We start from the raw sequence: 12,491 nt of genomic DNA, 5'->3' as shown, positions 1-12,491 counted from the left end.
GGCGCCAATGTATTAGACGAACATGATATTAGTAGCTAGTTAATCTGTGACCAATATAATTGAGTAGTATGTATCTATCAAATAACGGTATGCATCAAATACATTATGATATAATCAAATAGTTGTCCTTATTGTTTTATATATAATTCATTATATATTATCCCTTTCCTTTACTAAAAGCCATTAACGTTATTAGCAAAGGGAAATTATAGTATATGGGCAGAAATAATGTTGTATTATTCTTCTTTCACATTATGATTTCTGGAAAAATCTGCAATTAGCTAGTTAATCATTTTATTTATTGGCTTTCCTCCCATTTTGTCTGATCTTCGGCTATCATTGAATTTTTATTAGTTAAAGTATGGAAGTGATTACCAAATCATTATGACTTGATATTTCGGTTGTATATTCCGTACGTTTTGTGCTTGTTATCATTGACTAAGATGATGATGATGATGTTGGTTGTACTTGTCATTTCTAGGTCCCTTTTTCTGGTGGGGGTGTCTTGCATTGGTGACCCGTAGACATTTTACAGTTACGAATGTTAATTTCTGTTTCTACAGCTTCCAAACTGAATGGTGTATCTAGTTATAGATTGTTTTAGCGGCGAGACTATAATTTATGGATGACCTTTGAACGAAAATCAAGTGATCTTGAGAAATGTTAGCCAATCAGTAAACAGCCAGCATAGAGTAAACATATATTATACAAAACCAAATAATTAAAGTGGATACACTTCTTTTGTATGATCCAAAAACTTGTTAATGTTAGAAAAAGTTTCAAAGGTTCCAAAATCGTAATACATATGGTAGAGGAATGCACCCATACGGCTCCATAATAGTTGGTCTCTGGAGCCATGATAAGGTCATAAAAACCCTCTCAGTCTCGACCACATAGCTTCATTATTGTTTGTGTGTACTCCGGTTGTGTAAGTTTATCATTTTTATTATGGATATGTCCCTACAATACTCATACCACTGCACAGCCGAAGCTCCAGTAACATCTGCGATTATTGCAGACAATGTTACTGGTGCTTTTATTATACACTTGGCGGCAATTATTATAATATGCCTTAGTTTCAATCTGGATCGAGTGATGAAAGTTCTTATTCTAGCAAAAGTCCTCCTTCAACATATATTACATCGAAGGACAATATCACCGTAGTCTGCACGAAGTCTACAAGTCATTTAATACTCGTAATTACAAAGGCAGGAACTTCTTAGTAGTTTCATTTGTTGTAGCCGCTTAATTGTCAAGTCTTCTCTAAAATTCTCTGTGAACCGATCGTACATGAGCATCAGGTGTTGAAATTGGCGTCGTGACCTTGAAATCCCTGAAACGCTTCTGATTGGCTCGTCCATAAATTAAAGTCTCGCCCTTTCATTGTCTCACCGCTCTTCCCTGTGGTAATAACTGCATTCCTACGATATTTAATACTGCTAACCGTCCAAGATAGTTGTTGCTTCCGTATATCTATATTTTATGAAAAAGTATTGCCTTTACCATAGAATATTCCTATTCTCATCATGAATAATTTCTTTATTGTTGGCTCGAACACTTGATTCTTTGGCGTTTTATTTAAATGTTATTATAAAGACGAGTGTCAATATGAACCTTGTTAAAACATTAAATAACTGTAACATTACTAATAAAGGTCTGGATTATCGTCTTGGTTGTAGTCAAGACTGAATTTTGATCAGTTTGTATTATTGGACCATGTTTGTATTCCACATAGATCGTCTTGGTATATATATTCATTATGTCATAAGTTCTCTTTTAGAATAGATTAATTTTGGGGTTCAGGTTGGGCATTTTTATCTCACTAGAGACTGACTAACTGGATATACCTGTATACTAGTATAGGTGTTCACATTTGGGGTAATTCAAATCGTTACTAATAATGATATAAACATTATACTCGTTGAACGAGTCAGTAACTATGTGAACTCAATAGCTCAGTGGATAATAAGATATTTCAACAAAAGATATTAAATTCCAGCCTGATGTAAACAGTTACTCTGAGATGCAGAGATGTACACAACTAGCTGACAGGTCCTAAGTATAACGAAGCACACCATCTGGTTTTCATTTCTAGCTACAATCTATCTATTCTGTGAAACTAAATAATCATCTTATTGTAAATATGAACTAGCTAACACTATGTAGTTTCTAAGTTTTTTATAGTTTACATGTAGTTTAAAACAAGAAATTTGTTAGTAAACCTTTTCTTTTGAATCAGAAGACAATCAAACATACCCGTTTCTTAAATTTATTTATTTAAACACATAAATATTGGTTCAAAGAGGCACCAGGTATATATGCGCCACACAAATCTCATTCGATTTGTGTGAGGGCTGTAATACTGCCCGGGTGCCCAAACCGAAACAGGTGGTTTTCTTAGGAGGCCACACCCGTAGCATTTGACCTAGAGGCACCATTGGTTTGGAACCAAGGCTTTCCAACTCCCCTAGGTGGACTTTCCGTGATAATAATGATTCATTTTTGGTAGTGGTCAGCATCCTTTAATCAGAATTCTTTTTCACGATATAGGATTGCTAACTTTATCCCCAACCCTCCTGCTTTTTCCAGACTCGGGATTGTCAATAACTACAACAGTACTTCAGGCAGAGTGGTGGTTATATTAAATCTATTGTAAAGATTGAATAATCTCATTGTTAAAATGCTGATATGTTTGTGTTGTATTCACCTAAATGAATGATTTCTTTTGGGATGAAGCTTTGATTATCTTTTTAAAACAAAATTTAACATCGTATTCATCATATTTCTGTTATATTATCGTTATCATCCTAATTTTCGTCTGTTTGTATTTCTTTATTAAAGTCATATCAAGATTTGGTGACACGTTTAGAGCCAGTAATTATGGAATTAGAACGACAAACATCAGTTTTGGTTATTTGTCATCAGGCTGTGGCACGTTGTTTACTTGCCTATTTTGAAGATAAAAACAAGGGTGAGTTTGTATAGTGTTCAGTGTGTGTTTATATGAGGATAGTTTATTCATTATGGATCGACACTGTCAGCTGAGCGAGAGAAGTTATTCATTATAGACTGGAGGACACTGTACAATTATTCTGTCGTAGTTTGTAATTTCTGAGCATCAACCAGGAGTCGAGCCTATGACCACGGATGATCATATTTTTAATATAAGTGAATAATCAAGTTGGGCTGGTTATACTATCACTTACCTGCCTAAACTAACTTAGTTATTGTAGGAGGCATGCAAATTAGAGATCTATCGGTTTGAAGGCAATTACAGGCGAGACTATAATTTGTGAACGAATCAATGAAATTAGAAATAGAATATCTTGAATTTTGGCATGAAGTTCATTCAGCCATATGGCTCCATAGCATTTTGGCATTATAGTTAATTTCAGTTTATGTATAAAACCTGTACTCTAATTCCTAACCCTAATTTCTAACTCTTAATCCTAATTCTCATCACGAATCTCTAACCGTTCTCTGACTAGTAAGTAAGTCAATTTTCTCAAAGTCAAATTGGAGTCACTCTTAAGTCGTCCCATAAATTATAATTTTAATAGGTAGTGATTGCTTGACTAAAATTTGCATGGTAGTTACGATGAGTGACTCTTTATCTTTCTCATAAATCCCCAATATACAGTATTCTTACATGTATGATTTTTTCGTTTTGTTTTTTATGAACTATATTCATCTTGATGATTTCACCATGTTGCCAGGATGTTGTGTAAGAACTTGGATTAATCATCTTAATCATTAAGTCACTTTCAAGATAACTGGGAAACCGATTATGGTTCTGTATCATGTTTGATTGTGTGTGTGTGTGGGCTAGTGAATACTGATGGGATAAAATAGTTCTCGAACTTTCCATTTCGTAAATGAAATCCTAATCTGACTGAGTCTATCATACATACTTACTCCTGTTACTCTTCTTGGAGTATAGGCTGCCGACTAGGATTCTTCTTTCCAGCTGTTCCTAAGTACTATTTATTCTTTTAATGTCTGCCTCCGATTCCCGATGCAGTGTGTTCTTTGGTTTGTCGCTTTTGTATTTATCATAAATAATCAGATAACTGTTCCATCTCTCTATATATATTGATTACTGCAATAAAAAGTGAAACTGTTATATTTCGAAGTGAATTATGAATGGTAACTTTTGAGAACTATTTGTGGACCAATATAATGTGTATATTTCCTATCGTATAATTGTTAAACAACTAAACTATTCATATTCGCGTCCCTCTTATAATAGGCTTTATTTTGACCTATGAACTATTATTATACGGTTTACCATTCTTGAGTTATGCCCTGTCTATCAATTACTATCTCCCTTATTCACAGCCACATTTGGCTAAGTCTTGTACAAAATGTTATTTTCTATTTTATTGGTACGATGTGGTCAGTTTGATTGGTATATAAACCCAGTATGTTTGAAATAAATGATTCATATTGCAGAGGCTGTTATCGGTGTTCTGAACTTAACTGACTGGGTTAAGCAGATAGCATGACCGACAAATACTCGAGACTGCTCATACAGGTTTTGTATGTCATTAGTCTGATAAATAAATCACTTCTCTCTTAATAGGCGGGTAAAAGATATAACAATTGCCGGTACAAGTTATAACAATTAAACAGAAACCTGTTCAATTGTTTTCATCATCTTTTAACAATGAATAAAGAAAATTGATTGAAAGAAGCTTTTGTGTTTTGGTTTTACATTCTTCTCTATGAGTGTATATGTGTATATTCTTGTATTCTATTTTTACATTCAAGTTTCTATGTTCATTCTTTTCATGTATAGATGAACTACCTTATATTCATGTTCCATTACATACTGTATTCAAATTAACACCGACTGCTTATCGTTGTATAGTTGAACGTGTAAAACTAAATGTACCAGCTGTTGAAACACATAGAATGAAACCAGAGGTTAGTTTTGAAATTTATTTTGTTTACTAAATTCTAGTTGGTTTTATTGTTTTTGTTTATATCTTTCTATTGTTTTAAGTCATTTTAATGAGTCAATCAAGTGATGTTATTACTTTATATTTATTGTTAGATTTTGTATTTTCGATGGTGGGAAGAGTAAGCTCTCTCTCTTTGTCGATATGCTCTCACGTGGCCACGCGTATACAGGCACTGTTAAGAAAGCCATATTCACTGCCTTCTCGTGGCAGGGGTGTTGTTTGTCGTTATCGAGAAGACGGAATGCGAATGTCCGGCTCTATAACTGGGTCGGTGGACATGGAGGATCCACTTAGGGGAGTTGGAAAGCTCTGATTCCAAACCAATGGTCCACATGGGCTCCAGGATTCTGAGGGAACAAATGGTGTATGAACCTGTTGTTGGTCACCGGCTACCATGACATTGCATCTCCTTACTTTGCTCCACTGCTTTTTGAATTAGACCTTCACGTGAAAGGCTCCGGGTGTGGCCCCCTAAGAAAACCACCTACTTCGGTTTGGGCATCCAGACAGTGTTCCAGCCGTCACATTGATTAATCATAGATATAAATATGTATGATCAGATTGTTCGAAATGCGTATATCATAATTTTCAGATCAATCCAATTATCTCATTACACTATGTACATATAGAGATATCTTTCATAATATTTAATTCGAATTATTAGTAAGTAGTATGTCAACCATCATTATGTTATGATTTTATATTCTTGTCCTGTGATAATGTCGTTAAAACATATCTGATCATTTGTTGACTTTTTTCCACTTGCAATACATTGAATCAGAAGAGAGATTGTTGAGATGGTAAATATAAAATATTTATCCAATCCAATGAAGTTGATGTTCTAATACTCTCCTCCTAATGTTAAGTAAATAATGATTTCCAGTATACACAATCATTAATTTATTGATCCCACTATTATTGACACAGTATTTGTCACTGGATTTGAGAATCCCTTCAAAGCTAACATCAACAATTGAGCAGATGTATTCAATAGAATCAGTGGACCATCTAGGTATATGTCAAATAGTCTAATTAAGGAATAAATCACTACATATTGCTTTATTATAGATTTTAGTATGGTTTGTGTGGTGTGTGTGCATATGTAGGTCTCATTTTTTGTATTAAGAGAAGTACACATTGCTAAAGTTGGAACAATCTAGTGTGAAATATATTCGTTTATTTTTATTACTTCTATTATCAAAAACCATGAAAATGGTTTTAAGGGACGAGTATACTGCGCAGCAGTTCGCTCTGTTCTACTTTACGGCTGTGAAACATGGCCATTAAGAGTAGAAGATACTCGTAATTTACTAGTATTTGACCGGCCCCCAAATGCCCTGGTACGGCCGAGAGTGGGGAGTCCGCTCTCCCTCTCGAAATGCTCTCACATGGCCAGCGAATATATAGCCTCTGTCAGGGAAGTCCTACTCACTGCCTTCTCGTGGCACTACTGTTGTTTACGAAATTGAGAGAACGAAAAGCGAATGTCCGGCGCTTTAACCGGGTTGGTGGACACGGAAAGTTCACCCAGGTGAGTTGGAAAACCCTCATTCCAAACCAATGGTGCACATGGGCTCCAGTATCCTGAGGAAACAAATGGCGTACGAATCAATCGTTGGTCACCGGCTACCATGGGACTGCATCTCCTCACGATGCTCCACTGCCTTGTGGATCAGATCTTTCGGTCAAAGGCTCCGGGTGTGGTCCCCTAAGAAAACCACCTGCTTCAGTTTGGGCACCTGGGCAGTATCACAGCCCTCACACAAATCGAATGAGATTTGTATGGCGCATATGTATCTGGTGCTTCCTTGTACCAATATTTATGTGTTTAAATAAATAATAAATAAAGTATTTGACCACAGATGTCTTAGAAATATCGCTCGCATCTGCTTGGATCACTGAGTAAGTAATAGTGAGGTTCGACGCAGGGTATAAGGGATGATGGTAAATCAGTTGATGAAGTCATGAATTTTCATCGACTGAGATGGTTGGGCCACGTGTTACGTATGCCTGAACACCGATTACCACGACGCGCTATGCTGACTAGTGTTGGGGATGGTTGGAAGAGAGTTAGGGGCGGCCAAACCAAAACATGGCATCAGTGCTTGAAGTCACTAACTTCTGGTCTGAATTATGTTATTAGACGCAGACTAACTGGTTGAGGTCCGCGTGACTATCACAACCAATGGTTGGAGACTCTAGGTGACATGGGGCGCGAGTGATTAACCTCCAGACCACCGGCCTGTTATCCAAAGGTTTATATGTCTACCTTCAACCGGTTCACGATATTGCGCAACACTTATTCATTTTATGTGGTTGATAACTATCGTACTAGTTGTAGTTCAATTCCGCTGGTCACTAGCATGCATATGATTATTATCAGTACGGGTTTTGTGGAGATCATAGGATTTTCACATATTTTAAATGGTGTGCTCTTAAGTGATCAACTTCTAAATGTAATTTCTGGAGTTCTAGCGAGGAACTTTCACCATTGGAATTCAACCACGTAGGATTTAAGACGTTTATTCACCACAATCAAAGGGTCAGGGTTGTACAATATCGTGAGTCGATTAGAGTTACACCATCGGATACTATCTTGGTATTCTATAGGTTATTCATTCGTGTGCGAGACTGATTACTGGGTATGAAGCCGTGGATCTTTCCTTCTGAGAATTCCCCCACTGGGAGAAAATGACCTTCAAGTGCCTCCACATTTTCAATAGTTATCTAGGCTAGATCGAATCACAATTTCAACAATACTTTTTTTCTCTCTCATACTCCTAGTATCCATGGTTATTAATATCATAACTACGTCACTATTGCTTTTTTTTGTTACTTACTATCATTTTCATCATTTTGTGTTTCGTAATGCATGTTTCTTGTACTCGATTACATTGTTTTTTCTCTCTTCCACACACACACACTTAAATCGTCCACCTATGTTTTAAAACTGTATGAGAGAAGTATTTACAGTTAGTGTTTTTCTAACCAGTGAATTAACTAACTTCATGTTTGTTATACTCCTAATTGCAATATAAAACGTTATGTGAAAGATTTCTAGCATGTAAAATGAAATAACACTCCACTTTTATACCGTACAGTGTTTATCATTCTTGCTTGATAATAAAAGTTTATCAATAGAGCTAAATTGCATGAAATATAACTATTGGTCCCAATAGAAAGTATTGTCCATCTATCCTATCTCTATTCAATTAGTGATCTACGATGTAAGACCAGTCGCATATATGCATCGGTTCAAGCTGCCACATCTCATTAGCACAACAAGATGAACACCAAATTCATAGAAGTAGTTACTTCAATTGTAGTAATATATAAACGAAAGATTGCATATAAGAATATAATGCAGGAAGAAAGAATGGTATAAAGTAATTTGAATCTCACAGTTTAGGGGAAGACAAATAGTGTATACATCTACACCATTGTGATCGATTCTCAGCCATGTCATCCACAATCTCTAACTATTGGTTACGATAGTCACGTGGACCCCAACCAAGTCGTCTGCATCCTCCAACATGGCTCAGACTGGAAGTTAGTGACTTCAAGCAATGATGCCACGTTTTAGTTTGGCCGCCCTTAACTCTCTTCCAACCATCCCCAATACTAGTCAGCATTGCATGTTGTAGTAATCGGAACATGTGGCCTAACTATCTCAGTCGATGATGATTTACCTTAGTTCAATTTATAAATAATAGTTTCTTATTTATGATACACTGATTATATTATTTTTCAATTTTCTTAGAACACTAAATCATTACGTTCATCATTTGAAGCAATGAAAACTGTTCCAGCTGAATATTAATTTGAATGATCCATCAAAATACCTTCAGAAGATTATTGATCTGTCTATTTTTGTAAATAAAAAGAACAACAACAAATCATTTGCAACTCATTTATATGATGGGTAATAATTGTTTGTCGCTATGTTTGTTTGTTCTTTTGTATTACCGTTATTTGTTTATTGTTGTATTCTCTTTTTTAATTTTCAATACCTTCTTATGAATAATCCAATTTATTAAATAAACGAAGCAGAAGATTTTCAAGTCAACTGTATACTTTTTTATGTGAGACTACAATTTATGGATGATCTGTGAGCGATGCCAAATTGATCTTGAGAGTATTCACCTAATAACCAGGATTAAATGAGGTTTATAAAGTGTTAACGGGGGACATAGATTAGATTAAAGCATTTTTCATGAACGATTGTGTTGCTGCACGCTGATTGGTTAATTCTTATCCAATCAGAGCTAAGTCGATGCTTAGAGAAGACTCTAGAATATACTCATGTAAAAACTATAAATATACTAATGTATTTTATATTGCGCTTCTTACTTCCATCTATCCTTGTTATTTGGAATATAATTTCGTTCCTGTTCAACCGTGTTCTTATTCGGGGACTTGTTAAGATGAATTGATGTTCAAAAATACTAGGCAATAGGAATAACTGGGTCGTAATGAGGAGTATATATATATATATATATATATATATATATATATATATATATATATAAAAGTTATAACATAAAGTGGTGTGGGGGATTAGAATTACGATTTCTGTCAGTCACTTACAACGTAGAACTTCGTACGTACTTATGTACATCAGTTTGAGTCGCCATACCACATTAGCACAGAGATGAAGTTGTCGATTCAAATCCCATAGTGGTAGAAGTAGTAAGAGTATAAGCATTATGTGAAAGATAAAGGTTTGAAGATGTTATTGAAGGAGCATAATCCAATGAACTAAATTTGGAAAGAGAAAAAAGATAGAGACATGAAGAATTTGGCAGAACACAAAGAGTGGATTCATCTTCGCCATTGCAAATGATTTTGAGCCATGTCATTTAAGGTCTCTAACCATCGATTGCTATCATCTCGTGAGACTTATGATTTACAGTTGATGATTAGGGTTAGAAATTAGATATATCTTTTTTCTCACCAGAAACTAATATCAGCTAAAATGCTAAAACATCATTTAGCCAAAAAGAGATGAATGAATTTCATGCCAAAATTTAAGACCTGTAATCCTAAATCTGATTGGTTCGTCCATATATAGTATTATAGTCTTGCCAATTTTGTGTTATTGTTTAGTTCTATTTAGTGAGTTAATTTAATTATACCAAGTTTTCATTGCAATTAAACTATCGAACTTCATTAAAAATAATAATAAAATTGCAATACTATTAATGTCTAGTTTAAGTATTGAGTAATCAGTTATTTATCTTTTACAGTAATTATATAATCACTGTATATGTACGGATGCGTTATGTGAAGTTGTTTTGTTCACTTGGCATTTTATGTTGTTGCACACCAGGGAATGATTTTATTTATTCTCGTTTTGTTTACTCCTTTATTTCCCCCCAAATGCCGTGGTACGGCTGAGAGTGGGGAGAGTCCGCTATGGAATCAGGACGTGCGTTTGTTTTAGGACTCCTAAACGCCGTGGTACGACCGAGGGTGAAGAGTTAGTCAACTCTCTCTCGAAATGCTCTCACATGGTCACGCGTATACAGCCTCTACCAGGGGAGTCCTACTCACTGCCTTCTCACCGCATTACTGTTGTTTACGAAATTGAGAGGACGAAAAGTGAATGTCCGGCGCTTTAACTGGGTTGGTGGACACGGAAAGTTCACCTAGGGGAGTTGGAAAACCCTCATTCCAAACCAATGGTGTGGACATGGGTTCCAGTATTCTGAGGGAACAAATGGAGTATGAATCAATCGTTGGTCACCGGCTACCATGGGACTACATCACATGATGCTCCACTGCTTTTTGAATCAGACCTGTAGGTCAAATGCTCCGGGTGTGGCCTTCTAAGAAAACCACTTGCTTTGGCTTGGGCACCTGGGCAGTATCATAGCCCTCACACAAATCAAATGAGATTTGTGTGCCGCATATATATTCCGTGCCAGTTTGTATCAATATTTATGTGTTTAAATAAATCCCTCGCGTTAATCCATCAACACTTTGTTGTTCTGTTTGTACAGCAACATAATTTTCTACTACTTTTTTGTGTATTAGTGTTTTTTCTCTACGGTTTAGTTATATTTTGTTACAATTTAGAATTCTCAGCACAAAGTATTTCAACAAGTTTCCATTTCCTTCATCTTGGTTAATCCTGACGATAACATATTGAGTGATTGCCAGTTAGAAGTAAGCAGTCCAATAAATCGACATCTGAATAATGTGTATTGCCAGTCAACACGATGTCTCTGATCGTACTTTTTTTGTATTTCATATAGCGAAAGATCATAAAATTTTCACAAATGCACCTGAATAGATCATGTGACTAATAGATACAATATGTTAAAACAAACAATAACAGATAACTTGTTGAAACATCAAGATGACAGGAAAACAGGTAACCTATACATTCAAGCAGACATCCAATCAGAATGTTAATACGCAATTATTGGTTTATTATTACTGTTACTGTGGTGTAGTCTACTTATATCTATATAAGTAGTATATGTTGATGGTCAGACATAGAATGTATTTTGGCAGAAGACCGATAAGGAAAGAACTGAAATGAAGCGCAATTAGTAGGAAAATGCATGAATAATGAAGTTAGAGAAGACGGAATGATATTTACAGAAGGAACAGTGAAGATTGAGACAATTGATTGATGGTTTGCAAATTAACTGTTTATTGTATGGTTATCAGAATTTAGTGAGATAGTCTGTAATTCCAAAGTTTATACTGAAATGAATTAACTCTAACTGATTGAAATTAATTACCGCAATGATCTTTCTAGCGAACATTTATCCACGCTCTATCTGTATAATACTGAAGAAATTGATACTTCATATAGAACTAGAACCTATGTACTCAATATCACAATTATGGAAGGTTATTATTGAGGTATTCAGGTTACCATCGAATATCAATATTAAAACTGTAAAAAGGATATTGAATTACTTGGACTAGTAGTCACTTGGCGACTTGATCAATAGAATATCATTAGAACTGAACATGCATGATAAGGGTTACTACTCCTTTACAACCACTACTAACCTATAACAGTAATCAATACCTACTAAATATTTTTATCTCACATAAAAGTACTGGTTTAGCTGGACACTAAAATAAATATACTTCACATGGATAAAACAAGATTGTAAAGAGATGATAGGAGTAAAATAAAACATCGTTATTGGATAAGAATAGTATGTAATGGAAGTAGTTTAGATAAAATTAAAGTAAGTCCTTTTCGTTTCTTTTTAATGAGGAATGTAAGGTCGAATTACTGAAGGATTTTCATTGTCAGTCAATCACAACGTAGAACTTCGTACGTACGTACATCAGTTCGAGCTGCCATACCACATTAGCACAGAGATGCAGTTGTCGATTCAAATCCCATAGTGGTAGAAGTAGTGAGAGTACAAGCATTAATCCGAAAGACTAGGGTTTGAAGAATTTATTCAAGGAGTATAATCCAGTGATATGAATTTGGAAAGAGAAAAAAGATAGAGACATGAAAGATTCAGAAGATTAGAATTTGATAGAACACAA

General features: G+C 35.2%; 1 protein-coding gene across 1 annotated transcript in view; it reads left to right on the top strand.

Moving 5' to 3' along the window:
• The window catches only part of Smp_015710 (putative 6-phosphofructo-2-kinase/fructose-2,6-bisphosph at ase), a gene marked incomplete at its 5' end in the record, with an annotated part of 39,994 nt that extends 30,929 nt beyond the window's left edge, over window positions 1–9,065 (top strand). The window contains 3 exons of the mRNA XM_018788957.1: window positions 2,842–2,971; window positions 4,799–4,926; window positions 8,725–9,065. Of these exons, the coding sequence (XP_018654448.1) occupies window positions 2,842–2,971; window positions 4,799–4,926; window positions 8,725–8,784 (318 nt within the window). The 3' untranslated portion in view covers window positions 8,785–9,065. The remainder of the gene's footprint in view (window positions 1–2,841; window positions 2,972–4,798; window positions 4,927–8,724) is intronic.
• Between the last annotated feature and the right edge of the window lie 3,426 nt (window positions 9,066–12,491).

This window comes from Schistosoma mansoni, chromosome W (genome assembly GCF_000237925.1).
Source record: "Schistosoma mansoni strain Puerto Rico chromosome W, complete genome".
Lineage (NCBI taxonomy): Eukaryota > Metazoa > Platyhelminthes > Trematoda > Strigeidida > Schistosomatidae > Schistosoma > Schistosoma mansoni.
Note: the sequence above shows the minus strand (reverse complement) of the source record. Positions and strands in the feature narration are given on the sequence as shown.